General features: G+C 43.2%; 2 protein-coding genes across 4 annotated transcripts in view; both read right to left on the bottom strand.

Annotated features, from left to right (window-relative positions):
- LOC125021640 (protein Dok-7-like) overlaps nucleotides 1-3,841 on the bottom strand; it is a 34,907-nt gene extending 31,066 nt beyond the window's left edge. Inside the window, exons 1-3 of one of the 2 annotated variants that reach the window (XM_047607802.1) lie at nucleotides 3,483-3,841; nucleotides 3,333-3,378; nucleotides 1,878-2,108 (exon numbers count right to left, since the gene is read on the bottom strand). In XM_047607802.1, the coding sequence (XP_047463758.1) occupies nucleotides 1,878-2,108; nucleotides 3,333-3,378; nucleotides 3,483-3,536 (331 nt within the window). In that variant the 5' untranslated portion in view covers nucleotides 3,537-3,841. The remainder of the gene's footprint in view (nucleotides 1-1,877; nucleotides 2,109-3,332; nucleotides 3,379-3,482) is intronic. The other variant, XM_047607881.1, reaches the window with a different exon arrangement.
- A 1,095-nt stretch (nucleotides 3,842-4,936) lies between these two features.
- Nucleotides 4,937-18,258, bottom strand: LOC124998059 (hepatocyte growth factor activator). 2 transcript variants are annotated; one of them, XM_047572211.1, is made up of 14 exons: nucleotides 17,370-18,258; nucleotides 17,218-17,284; nucleotides 16,818-16,911; nucleotides 14,662-14,735; nucleotides 14,407-14,556; nucleotides 13,517-13,648; nucleotides 10,820-10,930; nucleotides 10,193-10,367; nucleotides 9,344-9,441; nucleotides 8,102-8,366; nucleotides 6,864-7,003; nucleotides 6,403-6,543; nucleotides 6,013-6,155; nucleotides 4,937-5,268 (listed from the first exon to the last, which is right to left on the bottom strand). In XM_047572211.1, exons 1-14 carry the CDS (start codon nucleotides 17,418-17,420, stop codon nucleotides 5,095-5,097), a joined length of 1,815 nt encoding a protein of 604 aa, XP_047428167.1. In that variant the 5' UTR covers nucleotides 17,421-18,258; the 3' UTR covers nucleotides 4,937-5,094. The 2 variants fall into 2 exon arrangements, with proteins under 2 accessions (XP_047428167.1, XP_047428178.1); XM_047572222.1 differs by lacking the exons at nucleotides 9,344-9,441; nucleotides 10,193-10,367 and having other exon boundaries at nucleotides 17,370-18,248.
- Between the last annotated feature and the right edge of the window lie 2,567 nt (nucleotides 18,259-20,825).

Raw genomic sequence — 20,825 nt, 5'->3', positions numbered from 1 at the left:
GAACGCGGCGCTATTATTAGCTCCTATTTGTTTCTAACTCATACAACTTATATAATAGACCCACAGCTGACCGGTCTCAAGGGGCCGTCATGCACTTTCTTCTGTGGTGTCACAATTTCATAAGGCCCAGGAGAATGAACAAAAATAAAATAAAATCACCTATTAAACTTTTTCATAGGCTCGCCTCTGACTTCAAATATATGATGTGTATTTTAAGTGACTGCACAGTTAAATCAAATCCTGCACAAGTAGAAAGCAGGTATAAATGTCACCAAATTTTATTTTACAAACTACTGCAGACCTAGCCTGATTAAATTCTTCCTAACATAATAACGGATTGGATTTCATCACTGGGCTTCTGTCTCTTTGTGCTGGTGAGTAGTCCAGTGACAAATCAGATCCATTTTCTCGTGGAAAGAAATTCACCTCGGCTGCAAAGACGTCCATCATCGCTCGAATGATAAGACTGACTCTGCAGATGTTTGCCAGAGCACAATCGACATCCAACAGGGCGACTCCAGACCAACTACCCTCTTCTACTTCTCTGACCATGGATTAGATTTGATTTATACAGAAGCCCTAAGCGGCCACGCATTCCCATATCGTTTCCTCCGTTTTCCCGTGATAACGAGTTAATGTCCTATGTTTTCGTCTTTGTTTTCTCCAGTTATTTATCTCATTATCTCAGGAAAACGGTGTCTTGAGATAATGAGTTGTTCATCTCAACATATTTCATTCGGGAGAGTTCCGTCATACGTGACCTCACATTCTGGCTGATGGATGGCCTTGACACTAACAATGTAGTAATAAGTATAATAATAGGCTAATGCATGGGTCTTCAATAGGGGGTCCGCGGCCCCATCGGGTCGCAGTGATACTGCAGGGGGGTCGCAAAATCTTTGGTTGATTAAACATTTTTATGTTTTTTTTTTATTTCCCCCCACAAATTTAAATTTATTTAAAGAGACATTAGCAGGAGTCCAACGTATTTTAGTAAAGGGATACATGGAGGCAGAAGACTCTCTGAGCTGAGACCTGTCAATCTAAGCCTCCTCCTGTAAACCGTAGGCCCCGCCCCTATCGCTGCTGAGCCAATCACGAGGACGCATATTACACACTGATTCTGGCCGAGAGCCTGTTCACTCCAGGTGAAATCCCAGCTGCTATGTTTACGTCAGGTATTTTTAAGGTTAGAGCAGGTGCACCCTACTGCTGCACATGTTTGAAATATAAAAAATTAATGTTTGAACCTGTGTATTACTTGAATAGCTTAATATTGATTGCACAAGGCCGAGTTTAACATAGAACACATATAGTAGGTAAGAGGTTCCTACTTAATCTCTCATCAGTTTGGGGTCCTTGGCCTGAAAAACACTGAAGACCCCTGGGGTAATGTAATAAGTCTTCTGATGACAACAACAAATCACAATTAAGTTTCTAACGAGATAAATAACTGGTTATCTCGATAACACAGAGGAAATAATATGTATGAATGCATGGCTGCTTAGGGCTTCTGTAGATTTCTACATTCTTACGCTTTGTTTTATACAATCACAGGCTGCTTAGTATGCGCCCAGTGGACACTAGGACAGTCAAGAATTTGGACAGCTTTCGAATGCATTTAAAAACTTTTTTTTTTTATAGGCGATATCTCTGCTGTTCAGGGCAGTTCGTTAAATGTCAGCCTTTGCTCTTCCCTCGGCTTGGCACCGAAAGCACCGACGCCTGCGAGCGCGGCGCATAAACTAATCTGGTTTATGCCTTACATGAAGGGCAGCGAGGTCAAATGTTGTATAATATTGGGGGAATTACAAGTGCCTGGCATTTCACCGGGAGGACAACACAAAGGAACCGAAGCTATCCGTGGATCTCCTCACCCTCCCCGAGGCTGTATCGTAGGCGGGCGTCCCACGCCTGCAGCGCGTCCCTGCCGTCGAAGCCCAGCAGGGCGGCCTGGTTCAGGCAGAGGATGGCCAGGGTAAAAGCCACACCCTCATACCACTGTCCGGCTTCCAGGCCGCAGATCTCCTCCAAGGTGACACTCGCCCTCTCCTTGTTGCCCTGGGCTCTGTCCGTTTTGTCTTTGAAAACCAGCAGCACGAGGCAATCTGGAGGAGGAGTGGGACAGAGAAACACTTAGAGGCTGCTGCGAACATTATTGATTTCTTCTGGTTTTTAGATGCAACAGTTCCCTGAAACACACATGTGGAAACGGTCAGAATCCATAATGATCTCCCCACGTTACTGGACTGATACGGTGCGTTTTGACCCACGGTAGCTGCTGCCGTGTCCTCTACTCTGTTGGCACCTTTCAAACAATCAGTGTCAACTGACAAAACAACAGCGCGTCGGTGCGCGCGCACCTCTCCCCTTCACACGCTCGTCTTAACACACATAGCTGAGGCATGAGAGCAGGCAGCTGTGATAACACCGGCATCAAAGATGTGAGGGGGAGCGGCGCTCAACCTTAGCCCAACCTGTGGAGCGCGTTAGGAACCGAGCAAGGGTACTTTTCTGTGGTCAAACGGGGACAAACGGTGGTCTCTCCGGATCCGAATACTGGGTTTTGGACAAGGCTCGTTAGCAAACATGACGATTCACATTCAACGGTGCATCTAAAAATACAGACGTTGGCGGTATGTGAAGGTTCTCAGTCATCCAGGTCACGGTAATCCCAAAAGGCGTTCAAAAAGGCAACTGGACTTGCAGCATATTGAGAAGATGTTTCACCACTCGTCCCAGGTAGCTTCTTCCAGTCGCCTTTTGAAATGCTTTTTGGGCAGGCACTGACTCTGACGGGAGGGCTAGTTCGTGAATAGTTTGGAAATAATTTAAACATGAGCAGAATTGTGTAGGGAACCTTTTTGAAACTAGTGCAGAAGCGATATCAGCCCTTGGAGACACTTGGAGAGTGCAATTTTCCAAACCTGCAGCAGAAATCAGAAACAAACATTGCACCTGAATGCAGCTTCAATAAAGGGTATTTTTAATTTCTGCTAATTATAAACTAAGTGCACACATTTAATTTGGACTTTCACTTTTTTTCTCGCACTTTTTAGCTACAGCCCAGACTTTGTGTCTCTCAGTTGGAGCCAAAGGGCCCGAGTTGGGAATATACAACAAAACGCAACCTGGCCCCCGGGTCAAGCAGAAGCTCGGCGCAACTGAAAAACACATGCAGTGTTAACACCTGATACACTCGGCTTACTATCGTCCTCCGGTTTGGCGCAGCCACCGTGCGCAACGCTTTGTTTACACGCTGCAAAGCGTCACATTTGGACAACAGCCTCTGAAATGAGCGCAGGCACGCGGCGAGCGCTTCATGAACTCACCTGCTACAGGCGACGGCTTGCGAAGAACGAGCCACCTAGTTTTCCACTGTGGAACAAAAAAAAAAGAAACTTTTTTTAAAGCACAGATTACAGTGTGTCGGGCCACTTGCGCCGCGTCCTTTTCGGCGAATTAAGCGACAAAGTAAACACCTTTTTCCCATCTCTAAGTCTGGCGTATCCCTCCACGACAACAGAATCCGTCATCTTCAGTCATGGTTCCTGACAGCTGCAGAGTCGCTGCCTGAATGAGGGGTCACTTTCAAAATAGCTGCCTGCGCTCTCCGCTTGTGGGGCGCAAACTCGCCCCCCGGCGAGGAAGGCACATGGAAAATGGCATGACTAGTGTCCGTCTGTCTGTCTGTCCGTCCGTCCGCCTGTCTGTCTGTCTCTCTGTCTGTGCACCAGCCGGCCATGCTGCTGCTGCCACCTGGGCTGGCCTGCACCACCTGCCACTGCTGCAAGGAAAACTACTGGAAGAAACTGTTGCATGATCGGCATACCACAAACATTTTTCACTAAGACTTAGGGACACAGAAAAAAAAACCAAGAAACAGCAAAAAAAAATTTGAATTTTATGATGATTTTTTTTTTTAAAGATGGCGATATGGTCCAAATGTCCAAATTTAATAATACCCCCAAAATATATTTAAAAATGGATATAAATCTTATTAAAAAAAATCTTACATCTGTATAAAATCTTAAATAATAATAATAATAATAATAAAAAACTATTACCACCTGAGGTACCACGTGGTGATTGAGCTTATGACCTGCCGATTATACCAAAATTCCTGCATTTATTCGTAACGCGGTGTCTGTGGAGACGTTGTCGCGTAAAAATCCCAAACAGTGGACACCTCGTGAAGGGGTGATCCACCATCGCGTGGCTGTCTTCATACACAACAAGCTGAGCTAATATTCAACTCCAACTTTCAACTTCTCACAAGCGACAAACAGTAGTTTGGATCTAAAGTTAAGAGAGGTTCAAAAACATGAATGCAATTACCACTTTTACCCACAGGCGTCGCTAAAGAGAAAACCTCCAAGATTGGCTCTTTTTTAATTAACCCGTGTATTGAAGCCACAGTGACTTTGCTTTCTGAGTTCTCCGAAAACCGTCACACACAATATATTCTCCTCTTTGTTGTCTTTTATTCGGGAGGTATTGTTTGCTTCTGGGGTTGTTAATTGGTGTCACATGAAACTGTGAACTGGTTCAAGAAGAGTACCACACAGTGCTAGAATTTTAATTAAACTGTAAATGAAAGGTTTAAATAAACCATAACCGCATATCATCTGTACAATGTTTAAATATCTCTGCATATGATTGTGAAAAGCACTTTTTTCACCATGTGAGTCTTCAGTGATCTCTGCTGATGGCTGTGATACAAGATAAATCTCAACATGATGCTAATAAGCAGCTCTTGAGGTGAGATTTTCCAGATTTTCTACTATTTCCAAGGTTGAAAATGAGGTGTCCTTTAAAAAGAAAAAAAAAAGCCCAAATGTGCAGTTCTGTGGATGAAATTCAACTAAACCCATCCAGTGAACACATATAGCTGAATGAGTGAGTGCATCATGAAAGGGGACGTCTTTGACACTTGTTTTATCAAGTCAGTGAAGGTTTATTCAGTCACGACATATTTCACAGTAAAATAAGAAGCATGAACTTCCACAAGCATTGCAGCAATAAAATAATAATTATAATAATAATATCATATTGTACAATATCTCACACACTAAAAGTTGAGGCGATGTCCATTCACGAAGCCCTGGGTTTGCGTCTGATCACTGAATTGATCCAGTCGATGTGATTCACTACTTTTGTGTAAACTCCGGGTTTGTTGGTGCGGCCGCAGCCTTCTCCCCAGCTGATGATCCCATACAGGAAGCTGACATCATTCTTTGCACAAGCCAGCGGGCCTCCGGAGTCACCCTGCGGAAACACATAAGTAGATGCAGCCCACGCGTATAAACACACGCGCTCAGATCAAAGTGGGAGCACGCTAACAGCACGCGCTTGAAACCTAATATATTACTAAAAACTGCACTATGCCAGAGAGTCAGTAAACAGTCAGCGCGGTGACATTTAATTCAAGAGGAAGGAGCCTGAATATTTTACAACTGCAGGTTGAGTGGGAAGCCTGGTGTCGCAGACATCTGTGTATCTTACAGATTGTGACCCTTTGCTAACTTCCCCCCAGCTCTTCTCTCAGGGGAATCCCTGCTGCCATCTTAAGTGCTGTTCCATTACTCAGATACCTCAAGTCAACTTTCTTATACCGATGCCTCCGGAGGCGAGGCGGGAGGTCAGCGCAGCTACACGTCGGCTCACGGGTGTTTATGTGCACAGTGACGTGGCTAACAGAAGCATCTAAAACGCCTCACGTCAACACGTCTGGCCAAACGCTCGATTAAAATGCTGCTAAATGTCATTAGTCACATTCGCTTGTGTAAAAACAACTAAATACATCTTAAATCAAAAAAGTTTGTCTGAATGAGCTAATAGTAGTAAATGAAATCAAAACAATATGACAAAGGAGAAGATTATTTACGCCATCTGGTCGAGTCGCTCGTCTTAACGAAGAATAAAACTTCAGTGAACCATGAATTTTTAAAGACATTTCTGTCTTCTGTCTCTGTTTCTGTCAGAGCTAGATGTGATAAAACGCTTTCCTACCTGGCACGCGTCGGTGCAGCCCCTGAGCCCCGCGCAGATCATGTCGGCAGTGACGTGGTTGCCGTAGACTTCTGGCTTCCTGCACTCGTCATTAGAAATGAGCCTGACGAAGGCCTCCTGCAGACTGGAGTAACCATTAGCCTCTGTGGAATGAAACACATGCAAATAACTGGCATCTCAGGAGCTTGATGAAGATTTTCTGCTTGTGCCCTTTTTGTTGAGCTCAACAGCCAACCATGCTAAGCTAAGCCAGCGGGCTGTTGGCTGCGACAGATACGATGCAGATATCGATCATCACAGCACATTTCCCGAAACAAACAAGGAAATAAGGAATCACTTAAACGGTTGTTGTCGCGATGAAACTGATCTGATGACGTCCTCATCACTTACTCTCGCTTATGTGTCCCCAGCCGCTAATAGTGCAGCAGTAGCCAACGGGGAACATCATGTTTTTTTCCGGGAGACAGATGGGCCTGATGAACGGCGTCCTCCTCACACACCGCCCGTCCTGCTTCTTCAGTTTGATCAGGACTGGCAAACAGAAACGTCAGTGTTATGAAATTGGCCAAGCAACAGTGAAAAGTTTTGAAAGAAGCGGCAGACTCGGAGACTCCGCTGCCTCGTGAAACTGCCCCACCCCGACAAGTCAGTGTGTGTGTGTGTGTGTGTGTGTGTGTGTGTGTTCGTGAGGGGGAGCGCGGGGCCACAGCTGTTCAGTGACGCACAGCTGTGCACACAGAGTGGGGTCTTAAGTGAGTTTGTGTGTTTCTTAAAGGAGGCTGGAGGTCTTCGAGTTTATGTGAGTCACTAGCTTGTGCTTGTGCGCGTGCGTGTGCGCATCTAATGATTACCGATGTCATGCAGCGTCGGGTTAAACACCGAGAACTGTTTGGGAAAGATGTAGTCCTGCACTCCGAACGTCCTGGTCTCGGGGCCGGTGACGTTGAATCTCTGCTGGCCCAGCACCACGCGGATTTGAGACTTCAGGGGGCTGCGGGAAGACATTTTAATTTTATCAGCGCGGCGCCAAACCTTGCACTCATAACATTTGTAATAAGAAAAAAAAAAAAAACTGTCTGCCTCGTATTTTTTTTCTCCAGAGCCAGAATGTGTCAAGCTGTACAGTCTGAATTTATGTGAGTGTAATACACCAGGGGACGAATCCCAGAGTGCATCATTCCCACAGTTTCTGAGCAGACACATTTAGACTTTAATGGATAGCTGCAGCAGAGAGAAACAGTAAACACGGACAACAAGAGTTAAGAGAGAGGATTATTGAGAAAAGACAAAAAAATGGGTCTAAAAAATTTGATGGTTGCACAAGAAATATAATGAGCAAGTTGCCTTGAAATGCTTCAGGTACCTGTTGGACTCGACTGTCAACCACGGGCTTTTCCTCTGGCACGATCCCCCACATACAGTAAAACCTCACTCAGCCGCACTGGATCTAATAATATCCAGTTCCCCAGTATGCTGTTTATTATATTCAACACTCATGTGTTCACTCATGTGAACTTTGTGGGCTGAAATGTCTTATTTCCTGCTTATAATGGAACTAAAACACAGTTCAGTGAAAACACAGCTCCTCCGAAGAGCAGGTTTAAAGCATCCAGGGACTTAAGTCCAGTTGGACGCGTTAATGCTTCAGCTGAAGATCTCTGAACTCGAACAAAGGCAGCAGATGCCTGTTTGTTGACATCAGAGGGAAGCGCATGTAGTCGCACGTAAACATCATGAGACGTGTTTAGGTTTTCCTAGAACTGGATGCTCGTCTAAATATAGCGCGTGTTCATAAAGCTTTGATGCAGAGGGGTCAGCGCCTCTAAATCGCTCGCCTTTCTGAGTTGTGACCTCTAAGTCAGAGACAATGGCAGCCACACAGAGAGAAACACCGGCGAATTATGAAAGCTCTCTGAAGAACGATTTCTTTCCTTGGCTGAGCCAAACTGCCTTTTATAAACTCTCTGAAATGGGAGGCAAGGGCATCAAATGTCCGTGGCACGTTCTTCTGATTTTTTTAAGAAATAACTCTTAGCACAGTATTTCTATTACAGACTCAACAACCAGCCAAAGAGAATCCAACGCGTACCTGCGGAAGAAGCAGTGTGCTGCGGACACCACCCAGCACGAGGAGATCAGGCTGCCGGCGCAGAAATCCGACTGTCCGATGTAAATGGCTGCCATCCACGGGTGAGTACCTGGCAGAGATGAGGCGCCGCCCATAATCCGGCCCCTGGCCACCGCTAACCTCTTCTTGTGTCTCGTCCCGCACACAGGACTTTTCTTTGGCTTGGAGGGGTCTGTTTTTTTAATGGGTGGCAGCAAACTGAAAAGGGTATTCCTTTGAGAAGAAACTGAAAGAAGGTAAAACGGGGGTTAGTGTTAGTATTAGGGTTACCCTAACCCTAGGGTAACCCTATCAGAGTTACCCTAACCCTAGGGTTACCCTAACCCTAAAGCCAGGCTAACATCTAGAACCTAAATACCTCTTCTGAATATTTTTGGTTCTGCAGCTTGCTGATATCCCCCTAACAAGGAGCAAAAGAAGCGGTTCTATGGGGTGATAATGTTAGGCTGACAGAGCATCCTCCTGCTGCAAATCATATGTTGAGGAGGGCAGAGCAGATGGGAGAAGCTTGTGAATTCTGTGCATACCCCTGGCATCGGGACAAGGCGGGTCGACTGTGCCAAATCCCACTCAGCACATAAACATTTGGCTCCACCTGACATGACATGTTGATTCACTGTGAGTCATTCCTTATTTCCCACTACCTCATCTAGCACCGGTGTAAAAAAAAAAAAAAAAAAAATTATATATCTATATATATATAAATAAAGACGTTGGCGAACAGGTCGTTTGAAAGCGGCGTGACTCTGCAGAGATTAGACGCATTCTCTGAGCTTTTTATCATGAACCGTGGATTTTTAATTAAATCTGGAGGCATTTAATGAAGTGCTGAGTGGTTTTGAGCGCTTCTCAAAAGACAACTGACATTGACTGCGATGCACCATCACGACGGAGGGAGCGAAGACATTGATGCGCGGAATTAGACCTTCGTGAAAAAATTGTTACTTTTAACGTTTCGTAAGGACGGAATGAATAGTCAGCGACTGGCCTAAAAATAAAACCCTTTGACTTACACAAAGATAAGCACTATAATTAACGGTAATGTGTGAGAACTAACAGTCGAAGGAACCGTAAAGCGTCACTACATTACAAAATAATAACAGTCGCATTCTTTCACATCTAATTTTTCTTTTTTCATTTCCATCCAGACAAAAAGTTTGGATGGCCCAAAGGTAACTGTCCTGCTGACAGTGTGTTACTCACACACAGACATGACACAGGAGGGGACGTCGCAGTACTCCCAGGAGATGGCGCTGTCATTTAGCGTGTAGCACCACGGCTTCTTGTCCCCATCTGGATTTCTGCACACAGTGGACATTGTGACAGACTGTGTGTAGGTGTGGCACTTTTTTTTTCTTTCAACACAGAAGCTCAAGAGTTCAGCATCTCTTTAGACTGAGTAGCTAGAGGCCGTTTCTTCAATTTCAAATTTGTTTTTAGTGAAGCTGCAAGATCCAACTTCCAGCCTAAATCCATTTATTTGCATGAGAATTGCATTTCTTTTGATGATTTGGGACATTTTTTGGACACATGCCATTAGCTGTGGGTACGTCCTACGCCTGCTTGGTAGCTATAGCGACAACAACAGCTGAGGGACGCAGAAAAAAATGGACGAAGAGTGAAGGTAGCGGAAGATAAGACCATTTTTTTTTTAAAATAAATATTACTGCAGGCAGACATTCACCACGTGCTCATTTAATGCTCATGGTGGTTCTACGGTTGCTTCTGAGAAGATGCCGTTTGAGGGCTCATCTGTGTGAGTGACAAGTGCTGATAACGGGCAGACGGCTTTCGCCAGCTCAGGCTAAAAAAAGTTGGATACTGCAGCTTTTAAATAGAATTCACAGGAAAAGAGCGAGGAAATCTGGGCTTCTAGATAAGAGTCGTCACTGTAAAAAAAACAAGAGTGTCTTTAATATTTCACTCGGCCTGTCGGTTCAGTTTTATCCGATGGCAACGTCAGGTGTGTCAGCGCGAACTCTTCAAAAATTCTGGAGATGGCATCGCTAGAAATGCATGTTTCAGAATGCATGCACACACACACACACACACCTGCAGAAGGCGTGCTCCCCGAGGCCTCTGAGGGGTGACGCCACCACCGTGCCCACGTGGAGCTCGTCAAACAGCAGGTCTGAGTTCCAGGGCAGACACCTGGCGCCGGACATCGTGGTGGCCGCCACCCCTCTGTAACCCGTGCCCCTGCTGTTGTAGCACTCCGTCTCCGGCTCTGCACAGACACATAGAAAACCGCAGGCGGCTACAATCTCAGCTCTCGTCTCCACGGTGAAACAGCAGGTATGTAAACAACACGAACGCAATCAGACAGTTTCCGGATGCTGATTTATATCTACGCGACGACGGATTTCATTTTCGTCCCACTGGAATCGGTTGGAACAAGTCTCACGAAGCCTTTCTGTATGAATTAGCGGCGGCCGAGTACGAGTTTAGCAGCTTGCTCATGTCTTCACCTGCTGACATTAATCAAACTATTATCGCACACATGCACGGGCACGCATGCACAGCACGCTTAAGAGGCCCGATGAATGCACGGAACAACGGCTGCAGTCGTCTGAAGACGTGAATCCCATTTTCCACTACGTTGTTATATAACCGCAAAGCAAATTTCTAGCATTTGTAATTGAACGACAGAAATAGAATCATAATCCCTCGGTTGCTTACCTAAGCTACAGTGAGGTCCGCTGTAGCCGTATCTGCAGTGGCACACTTCCTTGCCCGTAGATGTGATCAGTCGACACGCTCCATCGTTCTGACAGGGGTTTTTATGGCACACTGGACACAGATATGGACACAACTTAACACGGACTGTTCAGTTATCATGCTTCACTTAGTTTAAGTCCTTTACATGACACTCGATGAAATACTTGGAAATGCTAAATTTCCACCCCAATTTATTCAAAATTTAAAATTTTCAACCAAAATAAATGAATTTGCCACACGTGGTTCCTCCAAAAGTGGTGAACAATCACAAACATGTATTAAGAGCATTAGAACAGGAATGGTGATTCAAACACTTGACAATATTATCACATTAGACAACATTAGGCCACATCTTCTTCGTGGAACCTAATTAATCAGTTATGCTCAGTGTTTACGCCAATGTCTGGTGTCTGGTTGGAATTTGTTGGTGAAAACGAAGTTAGTTATGCTCTTGAGCAACTTCCCAGTGTTCAGCCACACTTTGAAAAGTACTATTTTTATCAGTAATATTTTTTAAGCATTTTTAAGTCAATTGCACAAACCACTGGGAGTTACGGTATTTCAAACACTGTGTGCTTCAGGCTTTAAAGGTTATTTTTTGCCCACTTAAACAGTTATATTCTGTACTTTCACTGTGCACAGCCCTCCCATTAAATGTGGTGTGTTGAGAGACACTAATAATACGTAAAAGACATGACAAACTAAAGCTGATACACTTTCATTCTTTCAAATTTTCACTTTGGCCAATTAAAGATGCTGCAGTATTTTTTTTTTCATAATTAGTTATATGAGAGATTGTTTGTATTAATATTCAGCCTTGTAAATACAAGATCCACTCACTGTAAACTTAGGCCTGTATCCTGATCGGGTAAAATAAAATCACTTTTTGCACTAATCCTGGTTCCTCCAAATTTGTAACACAGTATAACTTTGTTACAAATTGGTGACATAAAAATGGGGTCACGACCCAAAAAAATGTTGGGAACCACTGGTTTATGCAGAGATATACCTTGAAGACCATTTAACTCGCAGTGACCAGCCAGATGATTATAACCTGATTCTACATTTCTGCTCACTTCTACGGGGCTTTGTACCACATTCTTTTCTTGCCTGTAATTTACTCTCTGGCTCTGGCTCACTGCTCTTATCTGGTTGGTTTTTGATTGCAGCAGGGAGCTGTTTTTTTTTTCATATCTATCAACCAGGCGGCAGGAATGAGAAATGTGTGACGCTCTGGTGACCGCGGTGAAATGACTTTGCATTTAGCTGCTAAAGACACAGACACTTCCCTCCTGATACATTAATGTCAATAAACTAATGAAATGAGAAGTGAATACTGTGAGTGTACGTCTTATTATAGGTAGGTAGATAGGTAGGTAGTTAGCTAGATAGCTAGGTAGTTAGGTAGCTAGGCAAGTAGGTAGGTAGCTAGATGGGTAGCTAGGTAGGTAGCTAGATAGGTAGGTAGGAGGGCAAGTAGGTAGGTAGCTAGCTAGCTAGCTAGACAGACAGACAGACAGACAGACAGACAGATAGATGGGTAGGTAGGTAAGTAGGTAGGTAGGTAGGTAAGTAGGTAGGTAGGTAGGTAGGTAGGTAGGTAGGTAGGTCGGTAGGTAGGTAGCTAGGTAGCTAGGCAAGTAGGTAGGTAGGTAGATAGGTAAGTAAGTAGGTAGGTAGGTCGGTAGGTAGGTAGGTAGGTGGGTACGTAGGTCGGTAGGTAGGTCGGTAGGTAGGTGGGTAGGTAGGTGGGTAGGTAGCTAGGTAAGTAGGTAAGAAGTTAGTTAGGTAGATTGATACTTCACTCTTGCAAACTGGCTCCTTACTTTAATGTACACGTATTACGTCGTGCCTAAAGTATTCCAAGAAATAAAGAAATATTGCAACATATGGAGAAAATTTCTCAAGAACCATGACGGCATGAACTCTGCACTGACTTCATCTAAAGAACACGGTCCCCTGGGCCTTGAGTCCAGGTGAATTCATTCCTGTGAGATGATTTTAATTCAAGCAGAAAGGAAGGTGCGAAATATAATCCTCTGTCCAGTTTTAATTGAAAACATCAACATGAACAAAGAGCATTGAGGTCAACGTAGCTGAAAAGGACGGGTTGTCTTCCACTGTAAGATAAGCTGACAAAAAGCAGTTTCGGTTCAGGGAGCGTGAAACCCCCCGACTGACGCTCTCTCCTTTATGCCGGAGAATCTGTGAAATGCCCATGAACATCTCCCATTGAGATGAAAGCACCTTATGGACCCACGGGGTGTGTCCCAAAACACCATTCCTGAGTCACCATGAGTCATATAATCTGTCTTTTCTTCCATGTCAGAGTTACTTTTATAAGTATGGAGGTGTGATCAAAGCGAGGGTAGGGCTTGTCTTTCATATTTTCTGCTAGGTGGTGATTTTAGAGAGTGAAACCTTTTTTTTTTCTTTCTTCGTGCTGGGAGGAGAACTGATACTTTCCACTGATAAGTTTTTGAGAAAAAGCTGTCGGGTTGCTGTTGGGTGGACACGATGTTGATGAGTCAAAATGTTCAATTCATTATAACCTGCTGTACTGGGTTTTCGCTGTCAGCAATCCCAGCAGTAGCAAACCGCAGAGCGAAAACAAGTCACAGTTGGTGCACGGCAACAAAAGCAGAGAGCGCGTCTTACTTGTGTAGTGGACTCTTTCACACTTGATTTCCCCCGCCACACATGTGCACTGTTCCACGTTACGGAGATGAATTCGTCCCCAGGTCTCTCCGATGTCATAATAGCGCAGGTGTATGGTTTCGTGGCACTTCTCTGAAAAGCCGAGACGACACATGAAAGGCGCGGGGTTGAAATGTGAGAGGGGATTGAAGAGCTCAATGGGGCGTGCAGAGCAAAGCCGTGATGGCAGAGCTGCGCGACACGCATTTAGAGTGGATACACTTTTCTTTCTTTTTTTTTTTCTGCTCCTTTGTTTTTTTTGATGTTTGATTGTTTTGGTTGCGATTTTAAATTGCTCAAAATGAAAGAGCCTCTTAAGAAATGACTCAGAACTGATTTTCCCGTGGTCTGAAACCGAATGCGTGTCCTATTTAAAGGACAGGGGAGCAGATGTGTGTGATATTTCAATTGTAGTTTAAAAAAAAAAAGATTTAATATTTTAATATTGTGCAAATTCTTTTTTTTTTTTTTTTTAATTTGCCTATGTTTTGAGGTAATAATTCGAACCACTTCCAACCTCTTCTCGCTATTTGCATTAGACAAATTGTTCAGTTGTCATTTGATGGTTCAGTCGTCACCGTAATGAGTCTACAATTAAATCTCACTCGGTTTTTTGATTAAAGACTATGACTTATGGTTGAAAGACCAGGGAAAAAAAAAAACATTTTATGGGAGTTTTACAGTATTTTCATACATATCTTTGTCAGGTGATTGACGTTAAGCAGTCGGCCACATGTGAAAACACTGCTAAAAGACACTAAAGCTGTGGGCTCTTGTTCACTAAGATTCTGAGCGGTAATATTCGAAAAACAACAGTATTAATCATTCAAACAACCAAGGCTACTACCTACTTTGCTCACACAGTTCTCCAGTGAAGTGGTCCGGACATATGCACTCAAATGTCGGTTTGGTTGTGTGCGGGATGCGAGCACACACGCCTCCGTTCTGACACGGATTCACCCGACACGTTTCGGTCACTTTGCGGGACGTGTGAACGACAGCTGAAACGCATCAAACAGAACCATCAAAGGAAGAAGGGAAGCAAATCTATTGTCAATCTAGTGAATGTACAGTAGCTTCTCTTTGGTCTACACAGGCTGACAAACCGTTCGATTGTGTTTCCTGCGGCGCACAAAAGCCCCACTTCCTGTCCCGGTCAAAGTTGTGTGTGAGAGAACACCTGTGGCAAAGGGAGGAGAACGCAGTCATCATCGAGTCACTTCAATTACGAACGGGACAAACATTTGTGTATCAGCGCACGCCGTTGTGAGCGGCCTTAACAGGTAGCAATGTCAGTTTGCATTTCCTCCATGCTGTTTCATGTTTGATAAACTGGAATAAGTTGGTCTGCCAAATTTCTATTTCCACAGAAAAACAATGGAAACCTGCACAGTCAGGTAACACAACACTTGTATTTTGATTCTTAAAAAACAGGAAAAACATGGGCACATTGCACAATATAACCTTACACAAAAACTGTTTCATTATTCCAGTGGCTGCTAACATTAGTCGATTTCACCTTGTTAGACCGTGATTTACAGGTTTGTCGACATACTGTATATATATTTTTTTTTACAAGAATGGACTCCACATGGTTGTTGTTTGCCCAACCTGGCAACGGTAACATAGGAAGTCCCCATGTCCTTTTTGCTAGCATTTAGCTCAAACCGTCGCTCTGCCAAAGAGCAGCCTATCCTCGTACGTAACAAAACCCCTAAAACGAAGCACACAGAGTTCACTTCCCTAAGTTGGCAAGGCTTTATCAGAACGTTGGAGCGCTGTGCCCCCGATGCGCAGGCCAGCTGGCTGATTTAGTCCGAATGTTTAGGCCGCGTCCAACTCTGTCTACCTTGTGGACAAGTACCTTTAAAGCCTTTACAGAGATGTTTGGAGTCCGATCCGCTCCGTGCCCTGTTTGGTTTATCATCTGAAGATCTTCGTGCTGCCTTACCAACGAAAGCGTTCTATTTAATCTTTTCAAATGGAAACAACATGCTCCTTCTTCCTTTTCTCTCTGGGCTAAAGATGTTACGTATTTCTTGGAGCTACAAAAGATCAAATACACGCTACATGCTCTAATTCCTTTTTCAAGACATGGAGGTCCTATCTCTTTATTCTTTTGCTCCTTAATGTGATCAAGACCTGCAACCCTGAGTGCGGGTTGGTGGGTGGATTCATTGCATCAATGTGTCTGATGAACATTACATTCGTAATTGCTTTGAGGACGAATGCATAACTTGACATAATATACATGTGTTCAATGCCTTCCAACCCTGTGGGAAGAGAATGTTTGAAAAAAATAATAAATAATAAAACAAGTTCACAGGTGGTGGGAAAAAAAAAAAAAAACTAAAATGAAATCTAGAAGCATTCACAACCTGCTCCGACAAGCTTTCTGTAATTGCAACGTTGCGTTTTTATACCTGCCGACGTTCACCAACTCTGCCAGCCATCATCTCTGCAGTGCATAATGACTTACGGGCTCGCGAGCGCGCTGCCAAAACATGTGAGGTCATATTGCCGAGACTCTTTACGTGTAGGTGGACCAGAGTTGTTGGCCCATATATAATTGCATACAAGGCTGCTCTAACATGCTTGGCATCCACCCATCCTGACTCAGTTCCCTCAGAAAACGAAAAAAAGCCCGTGAGCGGGTCTCATTTTTTCCAAAATAATAAAAAAAGATTTTGTTGCCGTGTGACGAGCAATAAAAGAGATGATTGTGGTTTCACCGTGGCAGCTGTTTATCTTAGCATAAACAATGTGAAGTAGTAAATGCGGTATAAACTTCAGCTTTAGTCACCGTTTTATACAATTTATCTTACACGCAGTCAGTTATGAAAACACCGTTTAATGATGATTTAATTACAAGCAATTTAATAACTTATCCGCTCTCTAAAGTTTTCAGATGACACAGTGGCATAAATCCCTCGTTATTGCAGCTGTAATTAGGCCCAAACACTCATCCAAGTGCAGACCACATCAGTGTCCCTGACTGAGAAGAATTCAGTTCTTTCATCATCTTGCCAAAAGGCTGCGATGTAACACCTGCGATCTGTGATGTAGAAACCTCTCTGCCCGGTGTGTGTGCCTGAGCAGGAAAGCAAATACGATGAGGGAGCACTTCAACCTGTTAATTATTGCGTCGTATTATTGTCTGATGAAAATGTGTTTTGACCTTGCGTGATTACCCCAGCACATTAGTGACTGATTGTGTAACCAAAACAGTACATCCAGACGGGCCTGGCTAATAAGGACTCACCATGGCTTTGAGGACAGGACGGTGATGCACTGATGATGAATCCTTCCACCCTGACGAAATGGGAATTTACATTCTTCGTTCGTCGTGGTAAGAACTGGCGAAAATGCATAAAAAAAAAATGACTTTCATGCAAAACAGAAACTGTCTTCAAAATATTTGCACTGTCCCTTTAGTCCACAAGCAGATACTCCTTTCACTCTTTCATCACTGTCCTCACACACACAAAAAAAAAGCTGTAATAGGACACCAATACAAACACTAGCTCCCATATGCTTTTAAACATATTCATCCAACAAGTTTTTCATTTGCTGCAGCAGAAAGCACTTCAGGTCCACTGGGCATCCCCCTCCCTCACTGCTTTTCCTCTAAATTAACACACAGCGCTGAATTAAAAACTTACCTTTCCGGCTCTCCCTGTGCGGCTCTCTGGAGATCACGGCTTTTCCATAAGTTGCCACTGATACGAGCTGAAATCAGTGAGGATAAGTTACATGTCACTGCTTTCGTGCGTTTTTACGCGCGCGGGACAGACGCACATGGGATCAAACTCACCGCTCCCGCGCTGAAAACGCCTGATAGAAAAAGCAGCTGTAAGAAAACCATGATGAAAAAGTCTGCATCTGTTGCTCCCCCGCTGTCTGGAGAGGATTAGTTCCTTAATATGTTGGAAGAGGATCCGTGCGCCTGTCACGTTATATCTGTCAGTTTCAGAGTCCTCAGTCCGCTTTTGGTCATAGGAAACGTGGGAAACCCTGCGTGTATTATCCTGTCCCTCACAAATTGAAGCTGTGTTGAGTAAACCCGTTGCGTCATTAGGCTTGTCTAACTCCGAGGCATCCTATATTCCGGCTGGTGGTTCCCTCAGCACCTACTCTGCAGACGCCCACGGTTTATCATTACAACTTGTCGACGGAGGGTTGAAAACAAACTTTCCAGAGGCGGAGGTGGGGGCGCAGGGGCCGGAACATAGTGCTGCAGAACACCACATTGTCCATTGAATTAACTTTATTAAAAATTTAAAATACAATATATTTATATATATTGATTTTTTTTTTATTAATTTATAATGTGCTGTTTCGTGTTTATAGTGAAGACGCTGAATAAATAAGGACTGTTGCTTCGTTTTCGTTTAAATGTCCAGTAACTGTCAAACACCGGTCAACCGCCATTGATGGTTAGCTAAACATTCAAGTTCAATGCTAACTACAGCTAACTTAACACACCAGCTAACAGAAATGGCAGCTAGTAGAACATTAAGTTCAATGCTAACTACAGCTAACTAAACACACCAGCTAACAGAAATGGCAGCTAGCAAAACATTCAAGTTCAATGCTAACTACAGCTAACTAAACACAGCAGCTAACAGTGAATGTTAGCTAGCGAAGCATTCAAGTTCAATGCTAACTATAGCTAACTAAACACAGCAGCTAACAGTGAATGTTAGCTAGCGAAGCATTCAAGTTCAATGCTAACTATAGCTGACTAATAGCAGCAGTTAATCGCTAATGGCAGCCAATTAACAGTAGCTAACTAAACATATAAGTTATATGGCCCCCTAGCAGATAACACAACACAGTTAAACTCTAATGGCAGCTAGAAAAACATTAAAGTTAACTCATGAATTGTGTAATAATCTTGTGACTAGTTAATTCCACTGAAGTTTACTATGCTTTATTACTTCTAGTTTAGCTGATTAATATGGATGTTAGGATGTGTAAGATGTAAGTAAACAATTTAGATTATGTCACCTTCACAAATAAACACTTTGCATTATTACTCATGACTGGGGAAGTTGTATTACTGTAAAAAGCACTTCAACACTGTCTTCCCGGCAGCTCAAACTGTAAGGACAATTCCGGTTATCTTATCTCTTAGCTTTACTACTCACTTAAATGAAGACGCAAACGTGTATCGAAGACTTGAGCTTCGAGCCTAAGACCAGGGACTAGGGCGTTTGTTGTTAAACAAAAGATTGACGAAGTTGAATACCAGCATGACTTAAACTGTTAAAGTTTCATATTTGTTTGTCTCTTAAAATTTACAAAAGTATAATGTTATGTGTACCAGCGTGCCACAACGTCAAGTCAATCAAGGCATATTTAGGATAACAAATTAACAGTGTATACATAGCATTGATTAACAAAAGGAGGTACTTATATTTATCCAACATTTCTGTGCTGAAATCTTCACAGTCAGTTTAGCAACTTTGCATTTCTTGCAAAATGTGACTTAAATAGCACAGGTGTGTCTGGCTTTCAAAATAAGAGATCCGTCACGCATTGTGTCACAATACTGTAGCCACCACAAGACAGCCAGCGAGACAGTGAGTGAAAGTAGTCTAGACAACAAAACACTCACAGGTGGGTCACTGCGTTACTGTATATCTCCAGCTTCTACTTCTACACCCCTCAGATCTGGGGGTGAAATTAGGATCTGGAAGCAATTACTGCTCTAATGATGAACTCATTAATGACAGTACCTTTGAAATAAGGAAAGCAGGCATGCAAAAAGCCCAGCTAGCCTTCATGTGTTGTCAGCATTCCAGCAGTGACATGCTGCGTCAAGACGAACTCCCCATTCCCATAATCCAACCTCTAATTTTCACCAGCTGTAATAATCACTGTCCAGATGCTGAGCTAAAAATACAAAGAGGAGGCCGGGCGGCTAAACAGCACGTCCACATAAAGCAGTCCCTCTCCAGAGAGGATATTGTTCAACTAAGACACCTGTACCATTAATCATTAACATTGCTGACTAACTTAGCAAACACATTAACTGGCCAAATACACCTAGTAGGAGGGTTCAGGTATGTCAGTCTTGCGTCTTAAACACTACAAGACAGAAGCATTTTAAGTTTCCTTTTTACAGGGTAGCTGGAGATTAGAGTGGGATGGTGAGGGCTTCCCTCTGATTACGCTAATCACTCAAAAACAAAAGTCAACACTGTCAGTTTGTTGGAATTACAGCCATCAAAGGTTTTTAATCATTCAACAAATTGGACAACCTCAAAAACCACAGAAGCAGGAAGTACAGGCAATAAAGGTACCGTAATGTATTAACTGTAAAACATAGGAAGACGACAAAATCAAAAAATAGTCAAATATCAGAGTGTCAAGCGTCTGATTGACTCCTGTTTGATCATGAAACCAAAGTCCTGGCGAGCATGTGGTCCTACGGTGGGTACAACTTTCTGAACTTGATTAATTAGTAGATTTTTTTTTTTTTTTAAAGCTTTCAACTGTATCCCACATCCTTCCCCAGTCGCTCTGCGAGAAAAGCAAGCGACCATTTATATTTTGTTAAGAAAAACATTAACTTTTTTTTTTCTGAGCTTTGATCTGCAGCTAATGTTTTCTTCAGCAGAAGAGTATTAGAAAAAGCAAGTACATGAACACAGAGTCAAGAGTAGTGTTTAAAAGTTAATAGTAATTAACTAACTATCTTTTGCAGCTTTCAATCACATTTCAGTCATCCATTCTCTAAGAGTAGTGGAAAAAGCTTGTGAGTGGACTTTGGATTAAGATCTTCAGTAAAGTTTGTAGTTTGTAATATAGCTTAATTTATGGTAAATCATTCATTAACAAATAGTTTAGAGGGCAGAATAACTACTTGCTAACCTTTTCTTTATCTCGTAAACAAGCCGGTGAAGTCCTGGTTTTGTTCATTTGTGAGACGTCTTGATGGCTTGAGGTATGGCTTATTGGAGAATGGTACCCAAAAGTCAATTTCAGGTTTCGCTTGTGGTTTTCTTCAGCCACAAATGGCTCATAATAGAATCGTTTTGCACTTAATTGTTAAACTATACCAATAACGAAAACATACCACGTTCCCAAAATTACAACCAATGCTAAAACTCAACAAGAAGACGCCAGGATTTGTAACAAATATACAATATCTATCACCATAATGTTGATTTTTTTTCTTTTCTTTTCTAGGAGACTGACAACTTGTACATGCAGCCCGTTCGTTTAACTAATTCTCTTTCAAAGGACAGTGCCTCAGGCTTAA

This window comes from Mugil cephalus, chromosome 1 (assembly GCF_022458985.1).
Source record: "Mugil cephalus isolate CIBA_MC_2020 chromosome 1, CIBA_Mcephalus_1.1, whole genome shotgun sequence".
Taxonomy (NCBI): Eukaryota; Metazoa; Chordata; class Actinopteri; order Mugiliformes; family Mugilidae; genus Mugil; species Mugil cephalus.
The sequence above is the reverse complement of the archived record's forward strand: the minus strand, read 5'-3'. Positions and strand labels throughout refer to the sequence as shown.

Coding starts and splice junctions, on each gene's coding strand:
- LOC124998059 (XM_047572211.1), bottom strand. CDS start 17,420: ATGGTTTTCTTACAGCTGCTTTTTCTATCAGGCGTTTTCAGCGCGGGA. Junction 17,285..17,369: donor GCGTTTTCAGCGCGGGAGCG/GTGAGTTTGATC, acceptor CACTGATTTCAG/CTCGTATCAGTGGCAACTTA. Junction 10,931..13,516: donor TGAAAGAGTCCACTACACAA/GTAAGACGCGCT, acceptor ATCTGTGTCCAG/TGTGCCATAAAAACCCCTGT.